This window comes from Cottoperca gobio, chromosome 9 (assembly GCF_900634415.1).
Source record: "Cottoperca gobio chromosome 9, fCotGob3.1, whole genome shotgun sequence".
Taxonomy (NCBI): domain Eukaryota; kingdom Metazoa; phylum Chordata; class Actinopteri; order Perciformes; family Bovichtidae; genus Cottoperca; species Cottoperca gobio.
In genome coordinates this window covers 897,896-915,723 of record NC_041363.1, presented here as the reverse complement: position 1 = coordinate 915,723, position 17,828 = coordinate 897,896, and the positions used below count along the sequence as shown (strand labels likewise).

General features: G+C 43.5%; 1 protein-coding gene across 1 annotated transcript in view; it reads right to left on the bottom strand.

Annotated features, from left to right (window-relative positions):
- The window catches only part of zmat4a (zinc finger, matrin-type 4a), a 123,085-nt gene that overhangs the window by 43,325 nt on the left and 61,932 nt on the right, over window positions 1–17,828 (bottom strand). The window contains exon 3 of the mRNA XM_029440649.1: window positions 3,182–3,338. Within this exon, the coding sequence (XP_029296509.1) occupies window positions 3,182–3,338 (157 nt within the window). The remainder of the gene's footprint in view (window positions 1–3,181; window positions 3,339–17,828) is intronic.

The window sequence follows — 17,828 nt, the reverse complement described above, 5'->3', positions numbered from 1 at the left end:
AAACAGAGCGAGCAGCAAAAAGAGCCTCATTCATACTTTAAGCCAGTAACCATCCTTTGAATGTTATCATATTAGTTTGGCTTTATTTATATGAGGGGTAGCAGTTTCCTTTTATTTTAAGCTTCAGAGCCGAAAATAATCAACTTAAATCTAAATTAAACTAAAAACCTCCATCCTAATCTCACAACCTGTGAAAAACAAATCACTCTTCGCTGCTTTAATACACACACACCTTCTGTAGTTTAGCCCTGAATTGAAAAGGAACTCTGTGGAAAATAAATAAATACAAACTTCAGTTGGTATCAAGCTCTGTTTCCATCACTCCCTAAGAACATAAATATTTCAACCAGCCACAACAAGAGCAGAGAGAGATCGATGCAAACCCCGAGAATAAAAAAGAACAGAGACCACAGGTGGATGATGGGCTGTAAATGCAACAGCAGGACGGTGCAACAGCAGGGTGGTGCTGCAGGATGGTGTAGAAGCAGGATGGTGCAGCAGCAGGATGGTGCAACAGCAGGACGGTGCAACAGCAACAGGACGGTGCAGCAGCAGCAGGATGGTGCAACAGCAGGACGGTGCAACAGCAACAGGACGGTGCAGCAGCAGCAGGATGGTGTAGAAGCAGGACGGTGTAGAAGCAGGACGGAGCAGCAGCAGGACGGAGCAGCAGCAGGATGGTGCAGCAGCAGCAGGTCGGTACAGCAGCAGGGTGGTGCTGCAGGATGGTGTAGAAGCAGGACGGAGCAGCAGCAGGACGGTGCAACAGCAGGACGGTGCAACAGCAGGGTGGTGCTGCAGGATGGTGTAGAAGCAGCACGGAGCAGCAGCAGGATGTTGCAACAGCAGCAGGACGGTGCAGCAGCAGCAGGATGGTGTAGAAGCAGGACGGAGCAGCAGCAGGATAGTGCAGCAGCAGCAGCAGCAGGATGGTGTAGAAGCAGGACGGAGCAGCAGCAGGATAGTGCAGCAGCAGCAGCAGGATGGTGTAGAAGAAGGACTGAGCAGCAGCAGGATAGTGCAGCAGCAGCAGGACGGTGCAGCAGCAGGATGGTGTAAAGAGCTGCTCAAGGTTTCTGGCTGATTTGATCCAAATTTAAGCTCTTATTGACATTTATTTCACTTCACACCTCTTGTGCTGATTCAGTCCCACCACATTAGAGCGAAAATCTGCAGTAATATTGTGGGATGAATTCAGAATGTTCCAATGATGGGAGACTTCAGATATCACCACTACAAAAACAAACTGCTTCATCAGACAATAGAACAATTACAACAAATTAACATGAAAGCAGTGCTGAGCACGAACACAAACCGGTGAAGTACAAATGACTGGTGTGCCAACAAGCCGCAGTAAACAAACACAGCTCAAGGCGTCGACGCGGCTCACTGAGGCTCAGGTGTTGGGCTCCACAACAATCTGAAAATATAATGTTTACCTTGTTTCTCTCTCACTGTTTTCCCTTCGCTCATTATTCTCACAAAACTGCCCATTTGTTAGTAGATTCAAGGTGAGCAGCTGTCAGCGGATTACAGCAGCAGCAGACTTCAATCACCCCGAAGGTAAAGAGCAGTTGGTGAATAAAATAACACACACACACACACACACACACACACACACACACACACACACACACACACACACACACACACACACACACACACACACACACTCAGGACACACCAGCCGACCAGCAGCTTGTTAGGCTGCAGTTTGTAAGTTGTAATTGTTCACTAAAAATCCTGACATGCAACATTTTTATAAACAAGACTAAGAGTCATGCTAATGGGCTAAATGCTAACATCAGCATGCTAACATGCTATCACAATCTTAGTTTAGTATGTTAGCATGATAACACTTGATTATTAGCTCTACACACACAGCGCTGAGGCTGATGATGTCATTAGTGTTGCAGATATTTAGTCATACACTGAAGTATTGGCGATGACCTGAAGATGTGATCCTAAGGGGGACGTGTATATCTGTAACACACTTCAAGCTCCTCACGATTCATGAACGTGTGGATCAACGTTCATGGCATGGTGACACTACAGGGGAAGTCTGGGCAGCAAAGTCAGTGTTGTTGTTGATTTAACCTCTGGAGACACAAATGTGTACAAAACCTCCTGAACATCCATCCGATCCTTGTTATATTTAGCAACACATCAACACAACATATACAGGATAGTTTCTAGAGGCCTAAAGATGGACAGATAGAAGAAATCAGCAGGATACCATTGCCAGGATTTGCATAAATTGTCATGTATTCCCAATATAATGTACAATCCAACATGAATGGATCTATGCTCACATTGTTGTTGCATCATCCCACCTCTGTTGTGTTGGAGCATTAGGAGACAGTATAGCTCTGACACCTCAAGGTGAGCTCAAATCTAATGGAGGAGGTGGTGGAGTCTGAGGGCAGAGAGGGAAAATGGATTGCAGACAGACAGTTGGCAACTGACCATCCAAATGATAATCTTAATGGAGGTGACGTGTGAATGTCAGACCATGGTCACCAAGCATCACATGTTCTAGAAACTCCTAGCAGTGTATGCAGTTAGTCATTCCTCTTCCTCTCTGAACGGGGTTAGTTCTCTTTATTACTCCGGTTCCATGTCGTAAACATTTACAGAGTAACTTTAGAGTTGCATATATACGGAGATTGGACCAAGGTACTGTAGGGAGACGCCACCGCAGTAATGGAGGATTGTTTACTTCCTGCACATCTTGTACAGCTTTGATAAAGTTTAGAAAAATTAAGAGCAAGAATAGAATACTGCCCCAAAACCAAAGACATGACCCAAAACCTAAGAACCCAGCAGAAGCTCCGTCACAGCAACAATAACTAGAGTGAAGTGTTGCTGCAGTGTGTGTGTGTGTGTGTGTGTGTGTGTGTGTGTGTGTGTGTGTGTGTGTGTGTGTGTGTGTGCATGTGTGTGAGAGAGCACACTAATAAACAATGCTGTTTGTTAGGACTCACAGCTCCATCACTATTTAAAATCAGCGATGAGGTTGTACTCCACTTCACACATACATAACAACACATCCAAACTTTGTCAACACATACGGCTTCCTGTGTCTCAGCCCTCAGCTCTTCTTCTCAATAATAAATCCCCTTTGGGCACTGTAGTTTCTCTATCATTCATACCCACAATGCATTTGGAAGAGGGGCTATACCTTTGGTTGTGATGACAGGCTGCTCCCCCAGTAGCAGTTTTAGCCTCTTGGCGTGGATTTTACCCTGGTAGTGTGACTCTGCCACCACTGCTGAGGTGAAGGACATGTTGCACAGCGTGCAGCACTTGTTCTTGTCCACGTCGCCCTTGTCGCTGCCCTAAAAGAAAACACAGTAACATCTTATCAATGACACATCAAATAATACATGCTTTCCTCTTTTGGAGCATTCAATCAAACAAATGTAGAACAGTGTGTAGAAAGAAACATCTGCACATTGAACACATCAGATCCAGACGAGGAGAGAAGTGCAACACTTGTCTTCACATCCTGCTGCGATGCAAATGGAGTCAACTCTGGAGCTCCCTGAGCCATCCCTGAACCATCTGTGCTGGCTGCAACAACACCATCACCTCCATGAATGTGTGAGGATGGAGAACACAGAGCAGCGTGCAGACGTGAGAGGCAGGTGAGCTCCAGGGCCTCGTGTCTGATGCACCTGGTCAACACTATCACACAGGTGTTTAAATCCTTATATTGAAGCAACATTTAGGTGACTAAATTAAAGTTGACATATCTTTCAAACATATGTCACATGAGCTCACTAACATAACTAGCAGTGGTGTAATTGAGAGTGAACCTCTGATTCAAGTCCTCTTTACACGGCGTGTTCTCATTAAGGATCCTGGAAATGAGCCGGGACTCAGCAGCTGCCAGTTTACACTGATTTTATTTTAGAGCTTTTTAAAAATGCATTTGCTCTTTACTGTGTTGGTACAAACCAATGGACGAGTTCAGCACTTAGTGACTCTCAGTACTCTCAGTGAGGCAGCAGAAGGACTCACGGCTTCAGTCGCTATTTTAAATGTTTTCATTTGTTGCTTTTATCAGAAATATAACCATAAATAAAAGCTAAGTGTGTTCACCACTGAGTGTATGCTAACACCCCTAAACAAAACATCACATTGGATGAAAGACAACATTGAAGGAATAGTATTATGATTTGATTCCTGTGAACTCTCTAAGCGAGAGGCAGGAAAGACTTAGCGTAGCTTAGCATAAAGACTGGAAACAGGTGGAAACAGCTAGCCTGACTCACTGACTAACAATCAGTTTCAATCCACACAAAAGCCAATGTGTAAAAACAGTGAGTTGTGGTTTTACGGGGGTTCAGTGTCGGACTAAATGCTTCCTTCATATTGAATCTACAGACATGAACTCTCAGTAAGAAACCTATACATTCATTTCCAAATTCTCAAACTATTCCTTTACTGGCAAGTAGAATTTCCTTAAAAGTAAAGTCTAAAATGTATCCTGTATATGAGCCCAACTGTCCCTCTAAGTGTACGTTCTCCTACATCACAGCATAACGCCCCTCTCAGCGCTCAGCCTGTTCGCAGCTCTGACCCTCCTCGATGTGACCGAGAGAGAAATCCATGAAATGACTGAAACGTAACATAAAGGAAAGAAAACCCACCAGCGCTGTTTGTGCTTTGACTCACTGGATCGAAGCAACAAGCTGCATGTGACATGAATCTGAATTATATTCCAAAGGCACCCAGCGGCACCAGTGGAGCCGTGTGACTCTTCACCTGGACCCACATCAACAGAACCAGAACAACAGCACATGACACTAACGAGGCTAATTAACGGCTTAATGATTTAGATTAGAAGCTGTAGTTTCACAGGTGGGAGAAATCTCCTCTTGCCCTCCGCGTCACAGAGCTGTGGTTTCTCGGGATGGAACTGTTCTCAGGATGGAACTGTTCTCAGGATGGAACTGTTCTCAGGATGGAACTGATCTCAGGATGGAACTGTTCTCAGATGGAACTGTTCTCAGGATGGAACTGTTCTCAGATGGAACTGTTCTCAGGATGGAACTGATCTCAGGATGGAACTGTTCTCAGATGGAACTGTTCTCAGGATGGAACTGTTCTCAGGATGGAACTGTTCTCAGATGGAACTGTTCTCAGGATGGAACTGATCTCAGGATGGAACTGTTCTCAGATGGAACTGATCTCAGATGGAACTGTTCTCAGATGGAACTGTTCTCAGGATGGAACTGTTCTCAGGATGGAACTGATCTCAGGATGGAACTGTTCTCAGATGGAACTGTTCTCAGGATGGAACTGTTCTCAGGATGGAACTGTTCTCAGATGGAACTGTTCTCAGGATGGAACTGTTCTCAGATGGAACTGTTCTCAGGATGGAACTGTTCTCAGATGGAACTGATCTCAGGATGGAACTGTTCTCAGATGGAACTGTTCTCAGGATGGAACTGATCTCAGGATGGAACCTGATCTCAGGATGGAACTGTTCTCAGATGGAACTGTTCTCAGATGGAACTGTTCTCAGGATGGAACTGTTCTCAGGATGGAACTGTTCTCAGATGGAACTGTTCTCAGATGGAACTGATCTCAGGATGGAACTGTTCTCAGATGGAACTGTTCTCAGATGGAACTGTTCTCAGGATGGAACTGTTCTCAGATGGAACTGTTCTCAGATGGAACTGTTCTCAGGATGGAACTGTTCTCAGATGGAACTGTTCTCAGATGGAACTGATCTCAGATGGAACTGTTCTCAGATGGAACTGTTCTCAGGATGGAACTGTTCTCAGATGGAACTGATCTCAGATGGAACTGTTCTCAGATGGAACTGATCTCAGATGGAACTGTTCTCAGGATGGAACTGTTCTCAGATGGAACTGTTCTCAGATGGAACTGTTCTCAGGATGGAACTGTTCTCAGATGGAACTGATCTCAGATGGAACTGTTCTCAGATGGAACTGTTCTCAGGATGGAACTGTTCTCAGATGGAACTGTTCTCAGATGGAACTGTTCTCAGGATGGAACTGTTCTCAGATGGAACTGTTCTCAGATGGAACTGTTCTCAGATGGAACTGTTCTCAGATGGAACTGTTCTCCCGAGAGGAACGTAATGTCATCGTGTGGGAGGTTCTGAATCCACCAGCTCTCTAAACAAGCCGAGGCTGCTGGAACACTTTAGGGGGGAGGATACAATTGCTTACTGTAATGTGTTATTGCAGATGTGTCAAAGTCAAATTGGCCGATGTATCATCCACAGATAGAGCGACACACCTGTAACCAACAACCTCCTGCCATGTGTGTCATTCAGACGTGTAGATGAACATGAGCTTCCCACATGCTGCGCTGGTTCTCTTTCAGTCTTCATGAGGCTCTTAGTGAGGGAGCTCAGAGTTTACTTTAGTTCTGCAGAAAGGTCTCTGAAAAATGAAACACTTTGTGTTTGATCAATCTTTTAATAAGAATCAGCAGGTGAGCACACATCTGCAGCTCAGAGGCTCAAAATAGGACCAGAAATGTGTCATGGAGAGATTCTGCCTCGAGATGCATGAAAGATTTGACCTGGTAACACAAACACCTCTAAACACAGTCGCTTCTCTTGATCGTGTGCACAGCTTTGAAATGTGTGTGAATGTGTATGAAGCCACACAACACACCAGACGTGTCCGACCAGCAGGGACCAGACGCTTCAATCAGGACGTTACTGTTACTGAATCGCTGTTGATAGTGAGCTGTAATCACTACTGTGTGTGTGTGTGTGTGTGTGTGTGTGTGTGTGTGTGTGTGTGTGTGTGTGTGTGTGTGTGTGTGGAGACATAGTTCTTCCTCCCGCAGTGTGTGATAATAGAAGAACACTGCTGCACTCTGAGTCATTCTAACACACACACACACCCCGTTGTTCTGCCCTTGGCCTTGTCCTTCACTGACTCTTACACACACCTACACACACACACACACACACACACACACACACACACACACACACTTCCTTCAGCAGGGTAGCAGCAGAAGAGCAGGATTTCATCGTGGTAATGAGCAGATATATATTCAGGAAATGAGCAGAATACAGCCGGAGATGAGACGTCAGCTGCAGATTGGAAGATCCATAATTTCATGGTTAATTAAAACTGGATAAACGAGGAGCTAATTGCAGGGAAATGTAATTAATGAAGCGGTAGGAAGGTGTGTGTTGTAATATACAGAGCTGTCAGCCACAGAGAAGCTTCATTACTTACTGTATGTTACATAATATAGTATAGATTCAGGGATGTGGACGGATGTCTGATAAGCTCAGCAACATAGTTTTAAAATATTGTTTTTCTGGTTTTCAGAAGCAAAACATTTCAAACCTGATGAAAGAAATAACTGGAGCTCTGCATTCACACAATATATATTGCTGCACTGCAATCCTCTCAGAGACAGAGACAGAGACAGGAGAGGGGGGAGGGGGGGAGAGACAGACAGGGAGAGAGACAGAGAGCCATCAGACAGGGAGACAGACAGACAGACAGGCAGACAGGCAGACAGACAGACAGACAGGCAGACAGGCAGACAAACAGGCAGACAGACAGGCAGACAGGCAGACAGACAGACAGACAGACCGACAGACAGACAGACAGACAGACAGACAGACAGTGGGGGGGAGTCTGCCTCATTCCCATTCATGTGCGACATAATAAAACAGTCTTGAGATTAGCAGTATATTGTGTTAGCTGTCAGCGCTGAGCTGCACACTCGTCTTGCTCTGAGTGTTTGTTGTGATGGAGACGGGCAGTGTGACGTCTTACTGCTGGACTGTTGTAGTTTTCTTCTGTCACTGCATCAGAAACGCCGTCAACATGCTCGAGCTCGCAGACACTCCATCTAAGATGCAGCATTTGTCTTTCTCGCTGCTGGATTCAACAAGCTGCACTGCTGGAGGCGAGCGCTGCGGGCGCAGCCGGCACTGGATTGGCCTGATCCTGGCCTGGTTTAGTACCGTATAATTCCTGGGCTAAATCTGGAGGTCAGGGAACACTCACTACTCATGTGCGCCTCCCCTGAGGCACACGCAGGAGAAAGTAGGACAGCCAAGTGCGAGGGTATCCCTGCAGGAAGAGGATGAGAAGGACTTGCTCCCAACATAGCTGTGGACAATGCCGTCTGTTGCTGCCAGCGGAGCAGACAGGGGAGAGATGAGCAGGCTTCAGCCACACACACGATGAAGTGACCTTCAAGTCAGACAGCAGCAGGGACAGAGAGCTGCATGGTCACAAGGCAACAGTGATGGACAGTATCAGGCTGTATGCAGGGACAGAAGACTTCCTGACGACAGATATGAGTTAAAGAGCACCGGTCACACTCCTTCAGCCAACTCATCTTAATCATTTACCACTTTAATAACACTTTACATCTTACTTCACTTCAGTGCTTCTACAGGTTGAACTCCCATCAAAGTAATGTAATGTATAAAGTTGGTGGTCCGACAGGTTGTAAACAGGAGAGTTGCTCTAGTAGCTTCACTTTAGCATCCATGACGTCACTTCCTGCTGTGGAGGTCGTTGGAGCGTCTCTCCACTGTGTGTCTGAGTTACTGCCTCTCACAGGTTATTTGGGAGATTCAGTGATTGGTTGACGCGACAAACATAAAACCCAAGCTGCAATAAAGTGTTCCTTTAAAGATGTAATACTAATACTGTCTCTTCTCTTAGCTTTTTCACCTTCTCTACGTGACACACAGACGTGAGAGGAAGCCAGCGGAGGTTGTTAGGCGTACAGTGTGCACAGGATGAATCCCGTATCCAGTTCTCCTTAATATCCCTGTGTGTACGCGACGCTCTGCTAACAATCTAACAATCCCACAACGCATGAGGCCCGTTGAGTGACACATGGAGGTAATCCAACATGTTCTCTTTGTCTTTTCACAAGGTTGAACAATTCCCTGCTCGTCCTTATCTCAGCTCCTCACTGTGTAACATAACTGAGGGACCAGCGGAGGATGTTCTCATCACTGACACCACCTCAGCACAACGTACAGCGGACTGCACGCTCAGCGCATAATGAACAGTTTTCCATTGTTGAAGTCCCGCTTCACCTTCATGATGAGATCCAGACACTTTCTTAAATAAATCCACAGTTGGGATGATGAGCAACGATGTAAAGCTACACACTGCATGTTCACCTGAGTATCAGAGCCCACATCTGTGAGAGAACACTTTAAATCACATACATTGAAACCCCAGAACTTCAAGGCCAAACCTTTGAATTGAGCAACAAAGGTTGTTTTGTAACCGTTGTGTGGAAACATTACAGCCTGCTACACGTGCACAGTGCAGTCCTACGCGTGCACAGTGCAGTCCTACGCGTGCACGGGGCAGTCGTACGTCTTACTGTGAGCTGTGCAACATTTAGCTCTGTCCCGTGTGGCTAATGAGTAAAACTGGTTGTATTTGGAATGAAACTTTTAGAATAATTTGCTTCTTCTGAACCTTCTTTTTGAGCTAATTTGCCTGCAGTTACAAACATACTTCTTTACCCTCCTGCTCTTTGTAAAAGGTCCACTGTGGAAGCAGATGAAAGTGGAATATTAAGATTACTCACATGGTTCAAAACGTACAAAGGGGAAATGAGAAATTCAGCCCCACATGGTGTGGGTGTCTAATGGAGGAGGTACAACATTATCACATCTCTCACACCTTCCCCGAGCTGGAAATGACTTTCTTTCTATAGCCATTGTTTAACTGCTTTTTTTGGAGGCTCCTTTTTCAAATAATTCATTACCCCCAGATCTGTATTGGATCTCTGGGCTCCTGCCTTCCCTCTGCTGGGATTCCTGCGAGCTTTTTGCTAAATCACAGCCTTTTCCTGGAGATAATGGCCCACCTCCGTCTCACTGCAGCTATTCACATTCATCCCCTTTGCAAAGAAGGACATTAAAAATGTGAAGCGGTTCTGGAAGACAGATGGAAGTGTGGAGTCCAGGAGCCACAGTGAGGGGAGCTGCAGAATACAGTGAGCCAGCATCGCTTCATCTTTCTAACAGAAGACGGTTGACACTTTGATATACTCTGCAACACTCGGAGGTGCCTTTATGTTTATTCATCTTTGTGTACTATAGTGTCAGTGCTAAGCCTTGAAGGGATATTTAACTGATCCTGTTTTATATGTCACACAATACAGATGAGATTTAGAGTTCTGTTTCCGGGTAAAAGAGGCTCAAATGCTGCATCAAAGATCCAACACATTGAAGAAGTTAGTGCAAACAGTATTAGCGCTAAAAAAGGCCGAATAGTAGAAGTATGAGACGTCTCAGTGAAGAGCTCGTGTAAAGAAGGCCGGCCGTGTTGGTCTTTTGTTTATTTAATCTACAACCTCTTCTTACTTGAGCTCCTGAATGGAGACCTGCAGACTCTACACTTCAAGAAGACTGAACATAACAACTGAATCCATCAACAGCCAGAGATTACACAGAAACTGTACAACAAAATAAATACAGACAAAACTCTGGGGTATCGGTTACAATTACAACTTCAAAATCCTATTTACTTGAATCAAACAGAAACATTCAAAAATACATGTGGACAAAACAGCTGGAGGGGAGTGGACCTCATCATCAGTGACGTGGACGTCCTGAGCGAAGCTACTGAAGTGATTATAAAATCAATCACAGAAGAATACAATGTTTTCAGCCCTGCTCGCAGTGCGTCTCTAGAGTCTGATGGTCCATCCACCACAGAGTAAATATGTATTGGACCGATCATTAGCATGTTAACAGTCACGGTGGGCATGTTAGCACGCTAGCATTTAGCTTTAAGCACAAGACTAACAAGATTCTTGTTATTGCTAGCAGAGACTGCTTGCTCTCTGTGTGACCATTGAACCGTCTCTGCAAAGAATAAATACTCCAAAGACAAATGTTCTCTCAAGAATCTTCAGTATTATCACTTCACTGGTCATTTGTATAAAGACTTAATTTAAACTTTCCACGACAAGACTGTATAGTTTTAGCTACAAGCTTTCAACACACTTTGTTACAGTCAGAATTCACTCCCAATTCTTCTTCTTCTATAGAAACCTTTGGTAACACAAACACCAGCGACACAGCTCTCGTTGTTGTCACAGATTAGATACAGGAGGAGACAGTGCAGTACGTTCTGCACATGTGGTGCCTCCATCTGCTGTTTAACTGAGGCGAACAAGTGGTAATGCAACTGTGTTATGCTAATACGCACATTGTGCACATACATTATGGGTGCGTGTGAGTACAGGATACTCTCTGCAGGGAAGAGAGACCATCTGCAGACTCCACTCATTTAATATGTTTTTGTAATGTTATACATTCTGTTTATCTCCATTTATTTACAGTCTGGTTTCACTTTTTTGTTCCGGTGTGTACCTTTACTGTATCCCACCTGGACTTTACTGAATCAGTACTGAAATACTGCACATATTTATGCATTTGTGTCCTCAAAATGTGGTTTTTACTGCAGCTAAAGCAGAGTTACTCACTGCGCGGCTCGCCAAGCTTTATTGGTGTCTCGCGTGGCAGTGGGCTAAATAAAGTGATAGATATGATTATGGAGTCAATACAGATATTTCATAAAAACAAGCAGGGCTATTACATACAACCCATTAAAACACAGTGTCTGCTCTATTAGCCTCCCGTTAAAAAAGAAAGAGAAAGGTACGAGCCACACAAGACGAGTAAAGGAACATTCAAGACAAGTGGACAGAGGAGTTTGTATTTGTCCTCCACGAGTCGAACCCTTTGTGCTTAATGTGCAAACAGACCGGCTCTGGTTTCAAGAGAAGTCCATTTGGAGCCGCATTTCCAAACGACGCATCCAAAATTCAACGAAACTTACGCACCTGGAAGAGAAATGAGTAAAAACAATAGAGCAGCTTTCTTCTGTTTCTGGACAACAAAGGCTCAAACACAGGACGACTAATACAGCTGAACGATTCACTGAGGCATCCTTTGAGATCGCATGGAGTTTGTCTCGGGCAAAGAACCTTCTCAGACTCAAACATTGTGAAACTGCTTTGTGGCTTCAGCAGAAATATTGTTTGCAGAGTTTGACAACATCGTCCCAGTATTAAGATGATCCTGCTTTTAATGAATGTATTGGTGCATTGCATATTGTATGTTCTGGCTGGATGACAGATTAATAAGCAGACATGCTTTTTATGACTGGAGGTAGCTTTTCATACTTTGCGGTAAAAGTGTCTCTCCTGTTGACTTTGTCCTCTCAATGTGGCGCTCACGTAAACATAGTGAAGACCACTGATCTAAAGGGTAAAAACAGTCACTATTTTTTGTCGTTTTTGCGATAAATGAAACTCAAGCATTTTAAAGGTCATCCATATTTAAGCTGCAACTAGTCTAGATGTGATACCAGAGAACCTAAACCTCCAGAGGCATCTCTTCCGTCCCTGGTGTTCTTTAGCCACACTGCAGATTTAGTGTGCACACATGCTATAAGAAAAGTGTGTACTTGCTATAAGTGTGTGCGTGCCAAGTGTGCAATCTGTTGGATATTGCTCGAGGAGAGGTTAAGGCAACGAAGCATAAGACTGCAGTCACTTCTTGTTCAGTCAAGGCAGCGCGGGACACCTGTGTCTCCTCCAGTGCGACTGCTCCGTCTCTACACAAGGATCTGGTGGCCACGCCGCGGGCCTGATTTAATGGAAACTGGCAGTTGAATAAACTGACAGGCAAACCAGCCAACCAACTGTACAAGTCTGTGCACATAAACATTCATAATGGATGTTCCTTCTGCTTGACAAAGTACTAAATTGCGTATTGATTAGCGAGAGCAACGTACAATACAAATGATCCCCTGATCAGAGGTGTAGAAGTCAGGGAGTGATGATGGGTTGTGGGGCAGACATGCTGCACCTGCTCTGCCACACAGGAAGGTTTGGGTAGAACATGTAAAAAAAAAAGGCTTTAAGTATAATCTTGGAAACTTTAAACATAAATCTGAAAATGGTTAAACCGCGTTAAGCAAGGTTTAATCTGCCAATTAATCATTGTTAGCCACGCAGCATAGCTCAATGGATGGCAATGTCGCTCCGACGGCAGGTCTTTTACTTCGGTCGATACTGAAACAACAACTACTGGATGGATTTACACTCAATTTGGACATTCATGGTCCCCAGAGGATGAATCCTAATGACATTGGTGATCAGCAGATCAAAGTTTTCACTTCTACTCGATGGATTGACATAAAAGTTGGAACACATTCATGATTCCTAGTTGTTGTATCCTACTTTAGTCATCCTCTGACTTTCACCACCATGAGGTTGACATGAGTGGTTAGTGAAGTGAAACGTCTCAAAAGCTGAACATTAATACGTTCCACACATTCATCCATGTACCATAAAGTTATCTTGACTTTCCATAAAGCACCATTTAAGGTCAAGATTGTAATTTATCTAATACTTTAATTTATGATCAAATTACCCAAAAAAACATATAATTCCCAGCAGCCTCAGCTGGACTGTAAACCTTAGCATGCTAACAAGCTACGATGGCGAACACAGCAAACATCACCTGCTAAACATCAACATGTAGCATTAGTTTGAGCATGTTAGCATGCTGACACTAGCATTTAGCCCACAGCTGTACCTCAGTGAGGCCTCACACAGCAGCTAGCATGAAACTAGCCTCTTAGTCTTGTGAAAAACAACGCAGCCCAGGCACAACAACAGTCTTCTACTATTGACACCAGTGGGAGCAGTTCTGGGTTTAAATGCTGTTTTAATGCTAATTTAAAAGCAACATTTTCACTTTTCATTCTTTCAGCTGGAGTGAAGATTTTAATCAACAACATTTCTCTCAAAAGCCAGATTCTTAGCTTATTATAGCCCACTTTGAACAGGATCTAAAATGTGTGTTGCTAACGCACCCAAAGAATCACAGTACAGCAATCAAAGCGCTTACAAAAACTCTTTAGCAAACATTTAATGTCATGTGGTTTGCATGAACAGGCTTTTATCAGAAGTCTAGACAATAAATACGGTGTTTCTCAGCCGTCATTAGGTTGTTCTTTTACAGCTGAGGGAGAAGTCTGCTGTGCTGATGTAATGAGATGACTACCGTTTCCATATTAAGGGGGGGCAGAGCCTCAGGGAAAAGGCAGTAGCCTACAAAGCATCTGAGGTACCATTGAAGCAAACTGCCTGAAGTTTTAATGGATGTCTCAAAGCTTTCGTACAACATACTGAGACAAATAAAACCTGTTCCCTGTGTTCAGAAACAAAGAGCTGTGAGAGAGTGTGTTCTTGATTAACAGTGTTGCCTCATGTCTGTGCACACAATAAGCCCTCCTGGTTTACAACTGCTAATTACATGTCAAGTTTATCTCTTATTTTAAGATTACATATAGATGACATATTATTTGAGTTGCATAACCTCGAGTAACACGAGTAAATTCATTTCAATCAAAGTAATGGTTTAATTTGGTCGCCGGTAAAGGACCTTATGTCAAAGCAGAGATTTAACTGTGAACTAAACCTGCGTCTATATTATATTATATCCATATTTAATAGACTATATTTGAGCCAAAGAAAGAAGAAATGCAATACAAAGGCATTTCAATGTAAGGCTATTGCTTCATGTTATGGTGGTTATATTTCATTTTGTCTTTGGATAAGAACAAGAAACTTATGTATGAATCAACAATCAAACCTGACCCTTCCTTTTCTGTTCAAATGTAAAAGATAAATGATCTTTGCAAGATTCCTCTGCAATCATTCACAAAACCAAACATATTAGAAATTCTTATTTTGTTAGTCATCAATACAATCCAAAAGTGTTGAATGTACTTTGCTATTACGAGGAGAACAGTCTGCAATGATCATTTTTCTGTCCACCTACTAATGGATGAATGCACCTATTATTTCAGTACATGTATAATATACAAGGTCACAAATGCATTAGCAGCGCTGTTATCGACAAAAAGCTACTCTGCCTCCAGGAAATGTTCAAACTTTAATGCACACTGAGGACGTTTTGCTGAAATGTGCAAACGTCACACTGCTTTCTAAATCTGATATTTCATCATTTGCATGAAAATGCTTGGATGGAAATCCAGCTGCTGTCTAAACATTTGAAGACTGAACGTTGTGAAAACCACAGAACTGCAGCCTCCATACAGGTTCATGTTCATTGTCTCCCAGTCCTGATTTTCTGAATAAAATATGACCTGAATGTAATTGTGTTCAGCAGCTTCTGCATATCTGAATTCCCCACAAGAGCACAACAATCCTTTCTGTCAAATCCTCACCAGAAGATCCGTCTAAACCAGAGTCCAAAACATGCTATTTCCATCCTCAAAACTGGAAAAGCCTAAGAACATACGACTCGACTGACACTACCTCCCTGCATGAGAGCAGGTTACCGCAGCGACTACCATGACCAGCAGCGTGTACAGTTGTCAGATGCCATCAGCTCAACCAGGTCCAGACGCCGGGCCATGCCAGGCCGTACACACTCCCCCGGTCTCTGGAGGCGGTGCTGCTGAGTGTATTTTTAGACGGTGCCACCTTATATGCGCAGCCTGGTCGCATCACATCTGTGTAGTTTAAGTGTAGCCCTCTCCCATCACGGCAATGTGCCCTTTTGCCAAGAGCCTAAGGTCAGACTGCAGACCCAACACAGATTTATTGTGACACATGAAAAAAGCAAAGATGGAACAATGTGTGAGGCCGGTGCTGTGGTCGCATCACACATGTAGTACAGACGTACAGTAGGAAGTTAGACCTTTAAAGTCAGATAACAATCGCATGCATGCTGCCTTCTGCAGGTATGTAACGTGTTTTTAATTATTGTTAGTAGATTTGTATAATTAAAAGGAAGATGTCGGTGTTACACTGTAGAGACCAACACACCTGCATGTGATGGAGAGCGTGCTGCTGTTCACATGACAGCGTGAGGACACGGCAGCATCTAACCAGAGCTGAGTAATGTTTACATGCTGCTGAATGTGCTGCAGCTGAGCAGATCCTCACCTCTCCATCAGCACGCTAAAGTGCAGAGCAAGGTGTGTGTTCATGTGTGTAGGCTGCTGTCTGGCTCAGTGTCACAGGAAGCACAGTCTGTCCCTAACTCTCATCGTAATGTAACTATCATGTGCAGACAACAGAAAGAGATTGATGGAAAGATGGAGAATAATGAAACAAAGACCTCAACCTAAAGCACACCGGGGACACAGCAGTTCGTCGGCGTCTTTAGCTCTATAGACTTATTTAATTGTCATTAAATGTTAGTCAACACTAACAGTCTGCAGTGATGCTAGCACCTTTGAGATAAGTACTAGCGTCAGATACATAAATATACTTTATTGATCCCAAATTGAGGATTTCTTGAGTTCCAGCAGCAGCAGGTTATCAGGCATCTCACAGGAGTAATAACACATTAAATATATGAATATCAATATTTATTAGCATGCTAATACTCTCACAATAACAATGTTAATATTCTGATGTTAAGCACATATAATGTTAGCATGCTAACATTTGCTCAACAGCAATTAACACAAAGTACGGCTGAGGCTCGAGGGAATGTCCGACGTTTTGCTGGTGCAGATGTTGGGCAAATATTGGGTGTGAATCTGATCTCATGTGCATGAACCAAATATATAATAGATGCCACACGACAGCAGAACGAAAGCTGCAGCAGAGAGGGAGAGTAAACCCCCACACACTCCCTCTCTCCCGCTGAAACAGGAGCATCTCCTGGAACAGATATTAACCCGAAGGTTGATTTAATTTGAATAGCAGCGAGGCTCAGAGGAGTTGTTCAGCTCCTAACTCCTCCCTTGGCTCGCGGTCTTGCGTGGAGCTGCAGAAATGTTTCTGTCCCCACACTACAGAGGGCCTGTTAGTGAGCTCAAGTGTCTCTGCGGGCAGATTTGACTGTTCCTGGTGGACGGCATCTCGTTATGGAAAGTTTCTGAAGGTGGGTCTGATGCACGAGTAATAAAAGACATGTGCTGTTTACCAGAGAAACATTCAGAAGTTGCAGCATTTGCATTTAATTTAAGTTAGGCAGCAGGCTTTTAAATGTAATGAGCTTCACTTTATTGTAGTGTTAATAGGTGTGGCTGCCTCAGCTCAGGTCCTGTTCATACAGCTCTGGCTTTGTTGGCAAACTGTATCCTAGACTTTATGGTCATGGCCTTAATCCTGTTAGGGGTGTTTTCCTTTACACTTTACTTTATCTGTCAAAAACAATAAGAAACATGTCTCACACCAAACTGTAAACATGTTGAAACATGTCTCACATCAAACTGTAAACATTTTGAAACATGTCTCACACATCAAACTGTAAACATGTAGAAACATGTCTCACACATCAAACTGTAAACATGTAGAAACATGTCTCACACCAAACTGTAAACATGTTGAAACATGTCTCACACATCAAACTGTAAACATGTAGAAACATGTCTCACACATCAAACTGTAAACATGTAGAAACATGTCTCACACATCAAACTGTAAACATGTAGAAACATGTCTCACACCAAACTGTAAACATGTAGAAACATGTCTCACATCAAACTGTAAACATGTAGAAACATGTCTCACACATCAAACTGTAAACATGTTGAAACATGTATCAGATCAAACTGTAAACATGTAGAAACATGTCTCACATCAAACTGTAAACATGTTGAAACATGTCTCACACCAAACTGTAAACATGTTGAAACATGTCTCACATCAAACTGTAAACATGTTGAAACATGTCTCACATCAAACTGTAAACATGTTGAAACATGTCTCACACCAAACTGTAAACATGTTGAAACATGTATCAGATCAAACTGTAAACATGT